Source organism: Accipiter gentilis, chromosome Z, assembly GCF_929443795.1.
Source record: "Accipiter gentilis chromosome Z, bAccGen1.1, whole genome shotgun sequence".
NCBI classification, from domain to species: Eukaryota; Metazoa; Chordata; class Aves; order Accipitriformes; family Accipitridae; genus Astur; species Astur gentilis.
In genome coordinates, this window is record NC_064919.1 from 701829 (window position 1) to 717307 (window position 15479).

The 15479-nt window shown below is 61.8% G+C and overlaps 3 protein-coding genes across 4 annotated transcripts; 2 read left to right on the plus strand and 1 right to left on the minus strand.

Moving 5' to 3' along the window:
• Nucleotides 1-16: 16 nt before the first annotated feature.
• RAB4B (RAB4B, member RAS oncogene family) lies at nucleotides 17-6157 on the plus strand. Of its 2 annotated transcripts, none has more exons than XM_049796614.1 (8): nucleotides 17-219; nucleotides 1744-1824; nucleotides 2415-2529; nucleotides 3203-3265; nucleotides 3361-3515; nucleotides 3602-3697; nucleotides 3853-3983; nucleotides 6074-6157. In XM_049796614.1, exons 1-7 carry the CDS (start codon nucleotides 204-206, stop codon nucleotides 3966-3968), a joined length of 642 nt encoding a protein of 213 aa, XP_049652571.1. In that variant the 5' UTR covers nucleotides 17-203; the 3' UTR covers nucleotides 3969-3983; nucleotides 6074-6157. The 2 variants fall into 2 exon arrangements, with proteins under 2 accessions (XP_049652571.1, XP_049652570.1); XM_049796613.1 differs by lacking the exon at nucleotides 6074-6157 and adding an exon at nucleotides 4163-5256 and having other exon boundaries at nucleotides 18-219.
• On the plus strand, nucleotides 5649-8389 carry LOC126036614 (cytochrome P450 2F3-like). The gene is made up of 9 exons (XM_049796592.1): nucleotides 5649-5975; nucleotides 6074-6236; nucleotides 6336-6485; nucleotides 6572-6732; nucleotides 6815-6991; nucleotides 7098-7239; nucleotides 7311-7498; nucleotides 7920-8061; nucleotides 8149-8389. Exons 1-9 carry the CDS (start codon nucleotides 5805-5807, stop codon nucleotides 8328-8330), a joined length of 1476 nt encoding a protein of 491 aa, XP_049652549.1. The 5' UTR covers nucleotides 5649-5804; the 3' UTR covers nucleotides 8331-8389.
• A 199-nt stretch (nucleotides 8390-8588) lies between these two features.
• Nucleotides 8589-11455, minus strand: LOC126036613 (cytochrome P450 2H2-like). Its single transcript, XM_049796591.1, has 8 exons — nucleotides 11207-11455; nucleotides 10800-11109; nucleotides 10554-10714; nucleotides 10213-10389; nucleotides 9834-9975; nucleotides 9553-9740; nucleotides 8928-9069; nucleotides 8589-8842 (listed from the first exon to the last, which is right to left on the minus strand). The coding sequence occupies exons 1-8, from the start codon at nucleotides 11381-11383 to the stop codon at nucleotides 8661-8663; spliced, it is 1479 nt and encodes a 492-aa protein (XP_049652548.1). The 5' UTR covers nucleotides 11384-11455; the 3' UTR covers nucleotides 8589-8660.
• Between the last annotated feature and the right edge of the window lie 4024 nt (nucleotides 11456-15479).

The following is a 15479-nucleotide window of genomic DNA, read 5'->3' on the forward strand; positions in this document are numbered from 1 at the left end:
GAGGATCCTGGCGCCCCCCTAGTCCCGCCCACGTGTCTTCGCCACGCCTTCTTTCTTGGAGCCTGGCCCCGCCTTTCTCCTGTGCACACCTCTCCGCGCAGGCGCGCAGAACCCGGAAGCGGCTCGCCTGGGCGCCGCCATATTGTGCCCGCTCCCTTCCGTACAGCCCGGTGGCGGCGGGGCCCGGCCCGGCGGCTCCAGCCATGTCCGAGACCTACGGTGGGTCGGGGGGGATCCCGTGGGGGGCTCCAGCCGGCCTGGTAGGGGGATGTCAGGGCTGGGTAGGGGGTCCCTATGTGGAATAGAGTCCCTATAGGGAGTGTGTACGGCCCTGCGTGGGGTGGAGGCCCTACAGGGGTTCTGTGGGGCCTATAGGGGCTCTGTGGGCCCCTGTGTGGGATGGGGGGAGATGTCCGTGGGGCCCTTTGTGGGATGGGGGCCCTGTAGGGAGTGTGTAGGGCCCTGTGTGAGCTGAGGAGGGTGTTTGGTGAGGCCTATAGTGGGTCTGTGGGGCTCTTGTGTGGGATGGGGGAGAGGTCTGCAGGGCCCTATAGGGTGTCTGTGGGGCCCTGTGTGGAATGGGGGCCCTATACAGAGCGTGTGGGGTCCTTGTGTGGGATGCAGGGAGTGCCTGTGGGGCCCTATAGGTGATATAGGAGCCCCATAGGGAGTGTATTAGGCTCCTGTGTGGGATGTGGGGGCTGTCTGTGGGGCGCTGTGTGGGATGAAGGGGTGTCTGAGGGGCCCTATAGGGAATATAGGGTTCCCATAGGGAGTCTGAGGGGCCCTATGGGGAATATAGGGTTCCCATAGGGAGTGTATTGGGCCTCTGTGTGTGATGGGGGCCATACAGGGGGTCTGTGGGGCCCTGTGTGGGATGAGGGAGTGTCTGTGGGGCCCTGCAGGGGATATAGGACCCCCAGAGGGAGTGTATTAGGTTCCTGTGTGGGATGGGGGGGGTGTCTGTGGGGCCCTATAGGGAATATAGGGTTCCCATAGGGAGTGTATTGGGCCCCTGTGTGGGATGGGGGCCGTATAGGGGATCTGTGGGGCTCTTGTGTGGGATGGGGGGGTGTCTGTGGGGCCCTATAGGGAATATAGGAATTCTGTAGGGAGTGTATTGGGCTTCTGTGTGGGATGGGGGCCTTATAGGGGGACTGGGAGGCCCTGTGTGGGATGGGGGGGGGGGGGGGTGTCTGTGGGGCCCTGTGTGGGATGGGGGCCCTATTGGGAGCATATAGGGCTCCATATGGGGCCCTGCAGGGTATGGGTCTATTGGAACTCTGTGGGATGGGGCCATACAGGGAGCATGCAGGGCTCTGCGTAGGGGTGCAGGGCAGGTGGGGGGCACTTGAGGCCTCTATAGGGTACTTATGGGGCAAGCGGCCATGGGGTGTTGCCCTTCACAGCCCCCCCGCTTTCCTCCCAGGCCACAAAGGTTCACAGGGGACCTGATGCTGGGAGGTGACACTCCGCACATGGGGGATTTGGGGCCCTCTCGGTGCCTCCTGCTTTTGCCGGGCACCAAATCAAGGGCAAAAAATGCTTCTCTGGGGCTTTTCTGGGTGTTTTTTGCTGTGTTTCAAAGGGAGGGAGCGGAGCCAGGTGTGAAATCGCTTCCCTGAGGTCGTTCCTCTCTGTGGGGGCTGCTCCTCACGGCTGTTCCCCCCCATCCCGCCGCTGCTTGACACACCTTGAGTGTAAAAACACCTTTTTTTTTTTTTTTTTAAACTTTCGCTTCAGATTTCCTCTTCAAGTTCCTTGTGATAGGGAGTGCCGGCACAGGGAAGTCCTGCCTCCTCCATCAATTCATCGAAAACAAATGTAAGTTGGTTTATTTTGGGTTTTATTGCTGCTGCGCCGGCTCTCTCCTGACCAGATTTGTCTCTCAGGCTGCTGGAAAACACTGCCGAAATATTTCTTTGCGGGACCTTTTGCCAGTGGAAAAAAAAAGTGGGGTTTGTTGTTTTGCTGGGGTTGGTCTTTTTTTGTGTTCTGGAGCCTCAACCCTTCCTTGCCAGGCCCAGCACTGGAAAAGAGCTTTTACGCTTTGGTGGATAAACAGAGCTTTGCCACAAAATGCTGAAACTTTGCCTCTCTCTTTTCTGAAACCTTCGATTTGCTTTTGTAACGGGGCGGAGGAAGGCTTTGAGCTCGCTTAATTGGAAGCGAAATGCCAGGCACCCCTCCTCCTCGGCACTTTGCGGGTTTAATTTCACGTATGCTGGCACGGTCCTCGCTTGCAAAATCATCTTGTAACGAGCTTCCCATTGCCAGGGGATAATCCAGGCGGCAAAGTCGTGCTGGAGCACGGTGGGATTTGCCCGAGGAGCTGAGATCCCAGGCATGGTGGGAAGCCCGATTGTTCTTTCGTAACCAGCCAGTAGCACATTGGGCACCTCTTGTTTCTGCAGTCAAACAAGATTCAAACCATACAATCGGGGTGGAATTTGGCTCTAAGGTTGTCAACGTCGGCGGGAAGACAGTGAAGCTGCAGATCTGGGACACAGCCGGGCAGGAGAGGTTCAGGTAAAGAAAAAAAAAAAACCCACCTCGTGGTGCCGGAGGTGTGCACAAACACTTGTCTTCAATGTCTGCTGGCTTTTTGGGGGCTTTTTGCTCTCTCTTTTTTTTTTTTTTTTTTTTTAAACTCCCTTTCCAAAAGGAAACTGGGTGCCAGCACATCAGTCTCTCTCTCGGGGCCCAAAAGCCACACCAGTCAAGGTGCTGAGCACAGGGGGACGATCCCATCCCTAGTCCTGCTGGCCACGCTATTCCCAATACACGCCAGGATGCTGTTGGCCACCTGGCCACACTGCTGGCTCATCATCAGCCGATCCTTTTCCAGCCTGAGGCTCTTGTGACCCAAGCACAGGACCCGGCGCTCAGCCTTGTTGAATCTCCTCAACCCATCAATCCAACCTGTCCAGATCCCTCTCCAGAGGTTTCCTCGGCAAACCAAGGGTGCCAGAGGACCGGAACTCACCCAGCAATTAAATAAGAATATTGGCATCCTGCTTGATACGAGGCTCCTAATAATGCTGGTTGGGACCAGTCCTGTCCCTGCTTGAGTCATCTGTGGAGCTTTTTCTCCCTTCCAGGCAGCGCAGCCCACGAAGAGGGCCCCCGATCTCAAACTGGAGGGGGGGGACATGGACGGTTCTCTCATTTGTGCCTCCTCTCTCCTCCTCTTCCTCCTCAGGTCAGTGACTAGGAGCTACTACCGGGGTGCAGCTGGTGCACTGCTTGTGTACGATATCACCAGGTGGGTTCCCCGGCCGCGGAGCCCTGACCCCCTTGGTGCTGGGGAAAATTGGGGCTTGGCACCCCACCCTCCTGCTTCTGCCCTCCCCCATCCAGCCGGGAGACCTACAACGCGCTGACCAACTGGCTGACGGACGCCCGCACCCTCGCTAGCCCCAACATCGTCATCATCCTGTGCGGGAACAAGAAGGATTTGGACGCCGACCGGGAGGTGACGTTCCTGGAGGCTTCGCGCTTTGCCCAAGAGAATGGTGAGGCATGTGGAGAGAAACGCTGGCTCCCGTGGCATCCTGGGGCTAATTATGGTCGAAGTAACGAGCCTTTTCTTACTAACCAGAGCTCATGTTCCTGGAGACCAGCGCCTTGACGGGAGAGAACGTGGAAGAAGCCTTCTTAAAATGTGCGAGGACCATATTAAACAAAATTGAATCGGGTACGGCAGCTCTGATTTGGCTTTTCCAGGGTGGGGAAGGAAGGGTCCCCGGGGGACTGGGAGGTTTTGGGTCCTTGGGACAGAGATTTTGGATCCCAGCAGAGGTCTTAATCCTTCCCCTTGCTTCCCTCCCGGGCTTTTTCCATCCGACTCAGGTGAACTTGACCCGGAGAGGATGGGCTCAGGGATTCAGTACGGAGATGCCTCCCTTCGCCAGCTGCGGCAGCCCCGGGGAGCCCAGGCGCAGAGCCGGCAGCAGTGCAGTTGCTAAATGCCTGTGCCCAAGGTGAGACCTCTGCACCGGGAGTGGGGGGAGCTGGCCCTCCCCCCAGCTTGCACCCTGGCCGTGGGAGAAGGGGTTGGATGACACCCACTGTGTCACGGCATTACTACAAACCTCTTTTTTTTTTTTTCTCATTTGTTTTTTTTTTTTCTCATTTGTTTTTCTTTTTTCCCTGCCACCAGGACCACGTGCCTCGCTCGCCGAGCCCCCCCAGCTTCCCCAGGAGCGTGCCCCTGCCCCCCCCCCCATACCATTTGCTCCCTTCTCATCCCAAGAAGCCCCGGGACTCTTGAGTTTACCTCCATGGCAAATGCCTTGTTTTGATTGTATTTGACTGAGGTGGCTTCTGGCAAACACTCCTTGCCCGCTGCTCGTTGTCCCCCTCTACCGCAGCTGCCGGCCTGCTGGGCTATGTTGTGTGTCGTCCCCCCCTCCGCACACCCCCCGAGCAGGTTGGGTTTTATTCAGCTTGTTTAAAAACAAAACACTCCTCCAAGATGCTACTGGCAACGTTTTGGGGTGCTTGAATGAAGCGGGGGTCCCCGCCTCACGCAGAGTGGGGGGACAGGCCCCCCCCCTGCAGTGTGGCCAAGAGGGATGGCTCATCCCCAAGTGCTGGGGCAGGGCGGGGTGTCCCTGCCCAGCTTCCTGGGTTTTGCCTTTTTTTTGTGTGTGTGTGCGTGTCTCCACTTTGCATTTCCACTTCCCACCCACCACCATGCGAGAAAAGGTGGATTTTAATTTTTTTTATTGGAGGGGACGACATGACGGACACAATGTTGTCAAACCCTCCACTGTCACTTCAGGGAGTGGGGGACAGGGACTTCACTTGCCTGCGCTGGAAGCTACTTGCCTGTCCCCAGACCCCCCCTTGCCTCCTCCCTGCAGGATGAGCCCCTCAGGGCTGGGGGGTGGGGGTCCCAGGCACCCATGGGGGCTCTGATTTCCCCACCCTCCTTCTCTGGGGACAGCATCTCCCTCCAGCTCCGTCCACCTCCACCCAGGTCCCCGTCCCCCACCCCAAAGTATGTGTGTGGGGGCATGCGTTTCTTTTTTGCTTCTCTTTGTGTTATTTATTGCACTTGCCAGGGTGGGGGGGTTCCTGGGGGGCCAGAGCTGTGTCCCAATTTGTTTTTTGGTTTTTTTTTTTTTTTCCCCCCCTCTGGAAAAAGAAAAAAAAAAAAAGGCAAAAGAAACACCAAAAAAAGCAAGTTTCCCTCCCCTCTAGGCTGTGAAAATGTGACTCTCGTACATAAAGTATTAATGTTTTCCAGTGCGCGGCTCCACTGTTTGGTTCTTTTGGGATGGGGGGGCGGGGGGTGTGAGCAACCAGGGTGGGGTGTACCTGCCCCAAATGCCCCTCCATAGGGTGCTGTTGGGGTGCAGGGGTGGGTTTGGGGGTGCCCCCCCATCCCCAAGCTACAGCCCCTCAGCTTTTTGTCTGCCCCCCTGCCATGTGCCACCTCCTGTCACCCTTGGGGTCCTGGGGGGGGGGGGGGGGGAGTGTGCTCCCCTCTGCCCCTTCCTGGGCTGCTCTCAAGTTGGGGGGATACCTGGTTTTGGGGACCCAGTTCCCAGACCAGCCCCACCATGGCCTGGGGGGTGTCCAGGGTTGGGGCTGGGGGGTGGCACACATGGGTTTATCATTAACCACTGCAAACAGCTGCAGGGGAATGGCACCAGGGCTACTGTCCATCTGTCCGTCCCTCCTGGGGTGTCTGGGGGTGCAGAGCCCCCCAGGGATGCCAGCACTAACGGTTCCTCCAGGGTCGATTAATCGGGGAGGTTGCGGGGGGGACGACTCTATAAATCAAGGTGAGGAGGATGGAGGCGAGCGGGGTGCTGAGCATCGCCCTGGTGCTGGGTGTCGGGGGGCTGCTGCTTCTTCGGGGCCGGTGGCGGGGGGGCAACCTCCCCCCTGGACCGACCCCCGTACCCTTCCTGGGGAATGTGCTGCAAGTGGAGGTGACCCAGCTCATCGCTTCCCTCTGCAAGGTGAGTCCCGCAGAGGGGGGAACTCAAATTTGGGGGGGGGTCCCAAGGCTGGGATGTCCCCCTCCGCCCCCCCCCAAACCTTATCCTTCTCCCCACAGCTCGGCGAGACCTACGGTGAGATTTTCACCTTCCACCTGGGCTCCCGGCCCTGCGTCGTTCTCTCTGGGTACCGGCTGTTGAAGGAAGCTCTGATCGACCATGCCGAGGAGTTCAGCGGCCGCGGTGATTTCGCAGCTGTCCAACAGTGGAGCCGGGGCAACGGTGAGACCCCCCCCCCAACGATGTTGCCATGGGGCTTTTTGGGGAGCCGTTGCTGGTGTTTGACCCCCTTTTGTTGGTGGGGGGTGTCCCCAATTCCAGGTATCGTCTACGGGAATGGGGAACGCTGGCGGCAGTTGCGGCGCTTCGCCATCCTCACCTTGAAGAGCTTTGGAATGGGCAAGCGCGGTGCCGAGGAGCGAGTCCGCGATGAAGCCCAGCATCTGATCCAACAGCTCTATCAGACCCAAGGTATGGCCCCCCGGAGAACCCCCCCCCAGGGCTTTTTCCACCCCCCCTGCCCTAATGCTGTGCTTCCCACCCCCACACAATTTTAGGGCAGCCCTTCGACCCCACTTTCCTGCTCAGCTGTGCCGGCTCCAACATCATCTGCTGGCTGGTTTTCGGGGAACGCTTCGAGTACGGGGACGAGCAGTTCCTCACCCTCATGGGGCTCATCAATGCCAACTGGAAGCTGATGAGCTCAACTTGGGGGCAGGTGGGAATTTCCGCTCCCCCCCGCCGCTGCCTTCCCTGGTTCATGTTCCCTCCACCCATTTCACCGTCTCTTCCTCCTGCAGCTGCTCTTCATCTTCCCCAAAATCATGCGGTTTGTGCCAGGGCCGCACCAGCAGATCTACACCAACTACCTGCGGCTGGCCAAATTCGTGGGGGAGCAGGTGCGGAGGCACCGGCAGACGTTGGACCCCCAAAATCCCCGTGATTTCATTGACTGCTTCCTCCTGAAGATGCAGCAGGTACCCGCCTCATCCCCAGCGTGCCAAACTTCCCCACGGGGTGCCAAAACCGGCATCAGTGCTGGCATGTAACCCAGGGGGGACCCTTCTCCCCCTCTCTCGCCAGGAGAAGGGGAACCCTGACACCCACTTCACCGAGGACACGCTCTCCAAGACTGCCGTCAACCTTTTCTTTGCGGGGACTGAGACCGTCAGCTCCACCCTCAGATACGGGCTCCGGATTCTGCTCCGGCACCCCGAGGTGGAAGGTACCAGGGGAACGGCAAGAGGGTGGCGGGGAGGGGGGTGGCACGGCACTGACCCCCCTCCCCATCCCCAGCCCGGCTCCACGAGGAGATCGACCGGGTGATCGGTCGCCACCGCAGCCCCTGCATGGAGGACCGGAGCCGCATGCCCTACATCGATGCTGTCATCCACGAGATCCAGCGTTTTGCTGACATCGTTCCCATGGCGGTGCCCCACAGCACCACGCGGGACGTCCAGCTCCGGGGCTACACCATCCCCAAGGTAGCGCGGCAGGCAGGTGGGCGATGGCCACGGGGTGCTGCAGCATCCCTGGGGTGCTGCATCGGGGCCCCAAACATCCCTGGGGTACTGCAGCATACCTAGGGTGCCTCACCATCCCTTGGGTACAGCATCAGGTACCGCAGCATCCCTGGGGTACCCCATTGGGTACCGCAGCATCCCTGGGGTACCCCATCGGGTACCGCAGCATCCCTGGGGTACCCCATCGGGCATGCAGCATCCCTGGGGTGCTGCATCAGGTACTGCAGCATCCCTGGGGTACTACGCTGGGGCCCCCAGCATCCCTGGGGTACCGCAGCATCCCTGGGGTACCATGTCAGGGCCCCCCATGTCCCCGGAGTGCTGCAGGAGCCCTCTCCCCACGTGCTGTGGTCCCCCTAACCCCCTCTCCCACTGCACCCAGGGCATGAACGTCATCCCGCTGCTCTGCACATCCCAGTTTGACCCCAGCCAGTTTGCCAACCCCCAGACCTTCGACCCTGGGCACTTTTTGGATGAGAACGGACGCTTCAAACGTAACGACGCCTTCATGGCCTTCTCCGCAGGTGAGGAGGAGGAACGGGGTGGGGGTGCGAGGCCACAGACCACTCCCAGCCTACTGGTAAGAGACGCTGACGGCCATTGTCTTGTAGGGAAACGCATGTGCTTCGGTGAAGGCCTGGCTGTGATGGAGCTCTTCATCTTCCTCACCAGTATCCTCCAGCATTTCCAGCTGAAGGCGGAGGAGGACCGGGCCACCATTGACATCACCCCCGAATCCAGCGGGTTGGGGAACATCCCCCGACCCTATCGCCTCTCCCTCATTCCCCGTTGAACCCCCCCCACCAAGTAAACCCACCTTGCTTTCCCCCACGCATCCCATGTCTTTGCTTCCACAGGCTCAGGGGGGGACCCCACTCCTGTTTGGGGTCACCGAGACTCCCCCTCCCAACCTGGGTCACTGGTCTCGTGTCGTTCTCCCCCCCCCCCAGGGAGGGCTCTGAGGGGGACACAGAGCCACAGCTGTGGGTTGCAGAGGGAAAATGCTGTTTATGGAGGGGACAAGCCATTACGCTGTGAAGGGGGGGGGCAAACGCATTGAGGGAGGGGGGAGGTCTCCATCCTGGGGTGTGATGTGGCACCTCGGGGTTGGGGGGGGAGCACATCAGCAGGGGCAGAAGCAAAGCTCGAAGGGCCGGGGGATGTTCATGATGCCACTGACTTCGGGACGCAGGTCGAGGTGGGGGCAGCCGGGGGGGTGCCGGAGCTGGAAACGCTGCAGGATGGCAGTGAGGAAGAGGAAGAGCTGCGCCCGTGCCAGGCTCTCCCCCAGGCACATACGCTTCCCTGTGGTGAAAAGAGAAGGGGGGGGGTCACCTAGGGGTGTCCCCGTCCCCAATGCAGGGTGGGGGGGTCTTTATGTGCCACCCACCTGCAGAGAAGGGCATGAAGGCTTCGCTTTTCTTGAAACCCCCCTTTTCATCCAAAAAGTGACGGGGGTCGAAGGCTTCAGGGTTTTTGAAGTGGCGGGGGTCCTGCAGGGCTGAGCTCAGGATGGGGTAGATGGTGCAACCCTGGGAGGGGGACGCTGTGGGTGACCCCCCCCAGCCTCCAACTGCGGCTTGTGGGGGGGCCGTAATCAATGCTTAACCACACCACGCCATCAGTAATCAAAAGTCAGGGCTGTGCAAACACTAATCAATGATTAACGAGCAATTGATAAGCGAGGGTGAAGCAGGTTGTGCAATTAATAGTCAATTATTAAGCATGCAGCACTGTTGATAAGCACTGATGCAGCTTGTGGGGCAGTCGATCGATGATGAAGCACATCGGACGATCAATCAATGATTATCATGTGGACATGCAATCAATAAGCAGTAGTGAAGCACATCATGCAATTAATAGCCAATAATGCAGAACATCGTGCGGTTAAGAATGATTTCTAACCGATGGCGTTGCTGAAGGGTTGTGCGATTGATGATCAATGATCGAGCAGTGCAATCCATGATTAATTGGGAGCGATTAATGAGGAATCAGCCTCGCCTAATGAGCAGCACCTTGGGGATGATGAAGCCACCAAGCTGCGTATCCCTCTTCGCCCTCCGGATGAAGCCGAGGGGGATGAGGTCGAGGAACCGCAACGTCTCGTGAAGGACAGCTTCGGTGTAGGGCATCGCCCCCTGGTCCTGCAGGCTGGGGCTCCGCTCCCTCCCCATCACCCGCTCAATCTCCTGCTGCACCTTCTCTGAGGAAGGCATTTGAGGGGGTGGAGGTCGGTGGTGGTGGGGGGTGTCTGTTCCCCCCCCCCCCCCCCAGCACCCATGGCCATGCCTCCCACCTGCCACCTCGGGGTGCTCCAGCAGCAGCATCAGGCAGTAGCAGAGGGTGATGCTGGTGGTCTCCGTCCCGGATATGAACATGTCAAACACCGTCACATACATGTTGTCCCGTCTGAAAGCTGTCCCGGGGTTCCCCTTCTCCTGGATTTTTTTTGGGGGGGACGGGACAGTACAGGAAAGAGGAGGGAGTTACACCCCTGCCTCTGCTCCAGCCAGCAGAGGAAAGTGTCCCCAAAATCCCAGGGTGGCCATGAAATCCCAGGTTCCTGTCTCCCCCCAGCCCCATGTCGTTTCCCCCCCACCCCGGGATGGCACACCACATTCTGGTGTCATGTCCGTCCCCCCCCAAGATGATGCTCAGGGGTCCCCTCACACCACCTGCTCCATCCTGCAGAGGAAAGCATCCACGAAATCCCGGGGTGCTGCCAAATCCAGGGTGGCCTCGTGCTCCGCCACTTTCCTGGCCAAAAATTTCTCGATGATGGAATTGTTCTGGAAGTAGGTTTGGTGGGGGCCGGGCAGGTGATTCATCAAGCTGGGCAGGATAGTGTAGAGCTGCCAGGAAAAAGCCAGGTGGCATGGATGCCGGAGAGGTGCCATTGAGTCCGGCGAGGCAGCATGATGCCGGCAAGGCAGTACGGTGCCGGTGAGTTGGCACAGTGTTGGCAAGGCCAGGGCCAGAGGGTCCCCTCCCCCCCTTCCCTGCCAAAATGTCTTACCTGCCCGGCAACGGAGCTCTCCAAGCGGAAATTTTCGGCAAGGCACCGGAGGATGTGGCGGTACTCTTCGTCGCCATAGCCGAAGCGCTCACCGAAGAGGATGCGGCTGATGGTGTTGCCCACGGCTGCGCTCAGCAGCGTGGCAGGGTTGAAGGGCTGCCCTGTGGCAGTGGGGATGGTGACGATGGCAGGGCCGGATCCCCCTCTCCTGCTCCACCATGATTCCACCGCGACCCCGCCACACACCTTTGGTCTGCTCCAGCTCCTGCAGCAGCAGCCCCATCTCCTCCTGGACCCACTCCTCCACGCTCCTCTTGCCCATGCCAAAATCCCGCAGCGTGGTGAGGGTGAAGCGCCGGGTCTGCGCCCACATCTCCCCGTTGCTCATGAAGATGCCGAGATTCTTGTATTTTTCCGTCAACGGGAACCGACCCCGGTCGGTGAATTCATCCCCACGGTTCAGCAAAACCTCCCGCACCACCTCGTAGCCGAAGACCACCACCGCCCGCTCCGAGCCGAAGTGTAGGGTGAAGACGGGGCCATACTTCTTGCTCAGCTGCGGCACAAAGCGACAACCCCCCACCCTGGTGTGGGTCACGGCACCCTGGGGGTCTCGGCATCGGCACCCCGGGGGTTTTGGCCCCCCCACTCACCTTGCGGAAGGTCTTGCAGGTGTTGGCAGCCCTGAGCTGCAGCAGGTTCCCGATGACCGGCAACGCCAGCGGCCCCGGCGGGTAATTTTGGCTCCGCCGTTCCTTTTTCCACCCGGCCACAAGGGCCACAACCACCAGGATAAGGAGGATGGTGGTGACGGTGCCCACCGGCTCCATGGCTGCTGGTGCCTGGTTCGGCAGTGAGAAGGACAGTCTGTCGGCACTGGAGAGGTCACAGCGGCGTGGCTGGGGCTACCAGACGGTCGATGACCTTTGGGGATCTGCTCGCTGTGTGTGTCGGGGACCTGGAGCCGGGCCAGGGGGAGGGTGGGGGGAGCAAAGGGGACTCTGCCCTCCCCACACCGCGGTGAGTGCCAGAAGCCACCGGCACTCTGAGCACCCTCAGCTGCCCCTTCGCCTGTTGCAGTCCCCGTCCCCTCATCACAACACCCGCCCCTTTGCTGGCAAACCATGTCCCCTTGCCAGGCACGTGGTGTCCTTGGCAGCCGCCAGTGAGGTGCCGGTAGTTTCTTCTGGCTCTGGGTACAGGTTTTGCCCAGCTGGAGCACCGGGGGTCCTGCAGGCTTTGGACCCACCGGCCACAGCCGGGGGAGAACCCCGAGCCCTTGGGGGGGACAGCTCTGACCCCTCCATCCCAAAGCTGAGATGGGGAGAGGAGACCGGAACCAAGGAGGAGGAGGAGGAGGAGGACGAAGGCCTGGCAGACCATGAGCCGTTGGCAACCCCTCTGCACAGCCTCAGCGCTGGATCCAACCCTTTGGGGCTTGAGCTCGGCTCAGGGCTTTGCATGGCTTTGCACACTCAGCTTGGGGCATTGCATGGCTTTGTACCCTGATGGGATACGGGGAGCAGATGCGGTGCCAGGGTCCTGTGTCCCCCCCCGTCCCCCCCACATCCCCCCAGGGTGGCACACTGTGTGCCCCCGAGATGATGCTTGGGGTCCTGGACCCCCGCTGTGCCACACATGGGGCACTAGAAAAGGGGCACAGGGGGCCACAGGGGTGCACACACACCCCCATACCCCCGCAGGGGCTGCAGAGTCAGGCAGAGCCCGGAGGGGACGGGAGCAGCACCGGGGAGGGAACACAGAGACAGGGATCGCTGCACCCCCCCCAGCACCCACCTCCCTTAACACCCCCCGGGAACAGCTCGGTGCTGCCCCGCCAGCTCAGGGCACAGCACGGCACAGCACGGTGCAGCATGGCATGGCATGGCACAATATGGCATGGTGTGGCACAGCATGGCGTATCATGGTGCAGCACAGTATGGCATGGCACAGTATGGCAGAGCACAGCATATCATGGTACAGCATGGCATGGCACAGCATGGCATGGCGTATCACAGTGCAGTATGGCATGGTGTAGCGCAGCTTGGCATGGCACATCAGGGTGCAGCACAACGCAGCGCGGCACAGCGGTCTGTCCCGGTCATGCCAGATGGCTGCAGGGCCACATGGCCCCTCTCGGCCTCGCCGCAGCTGGGCTGGCGCGCACCGGCGGCCTGATGTCAGCCCGTGCCGCGCCAAGGCTGCCGTCACCGCTCCCTGCGCCGCACCCGGCCGTAACCGCTGCCGGATGGGTGCCTGGGGAACCCCGCAGCCCTCGTGGCACCCCACGGCACCCCACGGCACCCGCAGCTGCAGATCCCTGGTGGGGCAGGAGGGTGGGTACGGGGGGTGTGTGCAGGGCTGGGGTCCAGGTGGGAGTCGCTCGTGCACCCCAAACTCCCGGTGCACCCGTCCTCATCCTCGTCCCCGGTGGCTGCGGTGACGGTGGCGGGGGGAGGATGGCTGCCCCCGGATCTGGCCCCGCTGGCCCGGAGCCCGCGGCGTCACCGGGAGCACAGCCAGTTCCCAGCAGCGGGGACGGTGGGGGGGGACGACTGTGGTGGAACGCTCAGCGGCAGGGTGGAGGGGGACACCCTGGGGGGGGCTCTGGGACCCCCCCAGCCCTGGGGCAGCTGCTACTGCAGCCTGGGGGGACTCTGACTCAGCCCGTGGTCCAGCCCTGTCCCTGTCCCCACCCTGGGTCCCCACCCTGTATCCCCTGTCCTGTCCCCACCCTGGGTCCCCATCCCATGTCCCAATCCCATGTCCCCATCCCGGGTCCCCACCCCACGTGCCCACCCTGTACCCCTAGCCCTGTCCCTACCCTGCGTCCCCATCACTGCTCCCATCCTGTGTCCCGTGTCCCATATACCAGCCCCAGGTGTCCCCCCCTGGACCCCCAGCCCCATCCCCACCCCGGATCTCCACCACCGTCCCCGTCCCCAGCACCATCCCTGTCCCAGCCCCGTGTCCCCCACTGGGGGGGGTGCAAACTGGGTGGTGGGGGGAACTGGGTGGTGGGGGGGTGCAAATTGGCTGCTGGGGGGAACTGGGTGGTGGGCAGGGGGTGCAAACTGGGTGGTGGGGTGAACTGGGAGCTGGGAGGGGGCAAACTGGGTGCTGGGGTGAACTGGGTGCTGGGAGGGGGTGCAAACTGGGTGGTGGGGTGAACTGGGAGCTGGGAGGGGGCAAACTGGGTGCTGGGGTGAACTGGGTGCTGGGAGGGGGCAAACTGGGTGGTGGGGTGAACTGGCAGCTGGGAGGGGGCAAACTGGGTGCTGGGGTGAACTGGGTGCTGGGAGGGGTGCAGATTGGGTGCTGGGGGAAACTGGGTGGTGGGGAAGGGGTGCAAAGTGGGTGCTGGAGCGAACTGGGTGGTGGGGAGGGGATCCAAAGTGGGTGCTGGGGGGAACTGGGTGCTGGGGGGAACTGGGTGCTGGGGGGGTTGCAAACTGGGTGCTGGGGGGAACTGGGTGGTGGGAGGGGTGCAGACTGGGTACTGGGGTGAACTGGGTGCTGAGGGTGGGTGCTGCTTGGCCACGGGTTGCAGCTGGATCCTCTGGATCTGCACCCCAGCATGGGAAGGGGGGGGGCCACGATGCCACCAGCCCAAAGCAGCAACTCGGGGGCGGCAGGAAATTCCTCCGGCGCAGGAACGCGCCGACGCTGGCGCAAGCCCCGGTGCCGCGGTCTCGCACGAGGCCGGTGGCGTCGCACGAGGCCGGTGGCGTCGCACGGGGCCTGTCGGTGTCGCACGGGGAGCGTTGGCATGGTGCAGGGCGTGCAAGGCTTGCACGAAGTGTATTAGCTTCGCACGGGGCACGCTGGCCTTGCACGGGGCGTGCAAGCCTTGCACTAGTCTTGCACGGGGCATGCTGGTGTTGCACATGGGCATCATTGGGGTGTCGGGGAGGGGGTTCGGTGGGACCCCCCTGCCTGTGCAGAGGGCTGACCCTGTGCAAACTCCCCACACCCAAAACGAGGGTCCCCACAGCCCTGGAGACCTCCCCCCGGGGGACCCCCCTCGCCCTCCTCCTTGAGGGGGGGGTCCCTTATTGATGAGGGTGGGTAAGGGGTCCCCCCAGGGTGCTGGGTCCCCTCAGAGCGGGGGGGGGGCAGGGGTAAAAATAACTGGGCTGAAAGTCCCAGCAGGCAGGCTGGATCCGGCCTGGGCCGGGGGGGCCACTGCTCCCTCCGGCCCCTTCCCCTTTCGGTATGAGACATGGAGGAAGAAGGGGCCCGAAGTCGGGGTCCCCCTGCACCCCAGTTCCTCTCCCACCCCTTTGCAAGGGGCTGGACACCCCTGGCCCTGGAGGTGGGGGGGGTCGCACCCGGGGGGTGGATGCCAGCGCTGGGCTGGGGACCCCCAGTGTTGCCTGAGCCACCGCTGGTGCCTCCCATGTCCAGTTTGGGGTTTCCCACTGGTCCCAGTTTGGGGTCCCCACGGTTCAGCCCACCCTGGTTGGGTCCCTGGGTCCCGGTTCAGCCCCCCCAGACCCAGTTTGGGGTCCCCCAGTCCCAGTCCAGCCCCTCCCAACCCCTTTTTGGTGTTCCCCAGTCCCAGTTTGGGGTTCAGCCCCCCCGAGTCCCAGTCCAGCCCTCCGAGCCCCTGTTTGCTGTCCCCTGGTCCCAGTTTGGGGTCCCCTGGACCCGGCTCAGTCCCCCTGTCCCTGTTCAGCCCCCCCCCCCCCCCCGGTCCCAGCTCGATGTCCATTCCTCCCCGTTTCAGTGCCCACCACTCACAGTCCAGCCCCCCCCCCCCCCCCCCCCCCCCGCCCGCCATCCCGGTTTGCTCTCCCCCCTCCATCCCCCCCGTCCCCGTCCCTATTCGGGGTCCCCCACTCCCACACCCCCCCCCCCTCCCTCTCCTTCCTCCCCCCCCCTCCCCCTCCCGATCCCAGGTTCGGGCGCCCCCCGGTCCCGCCC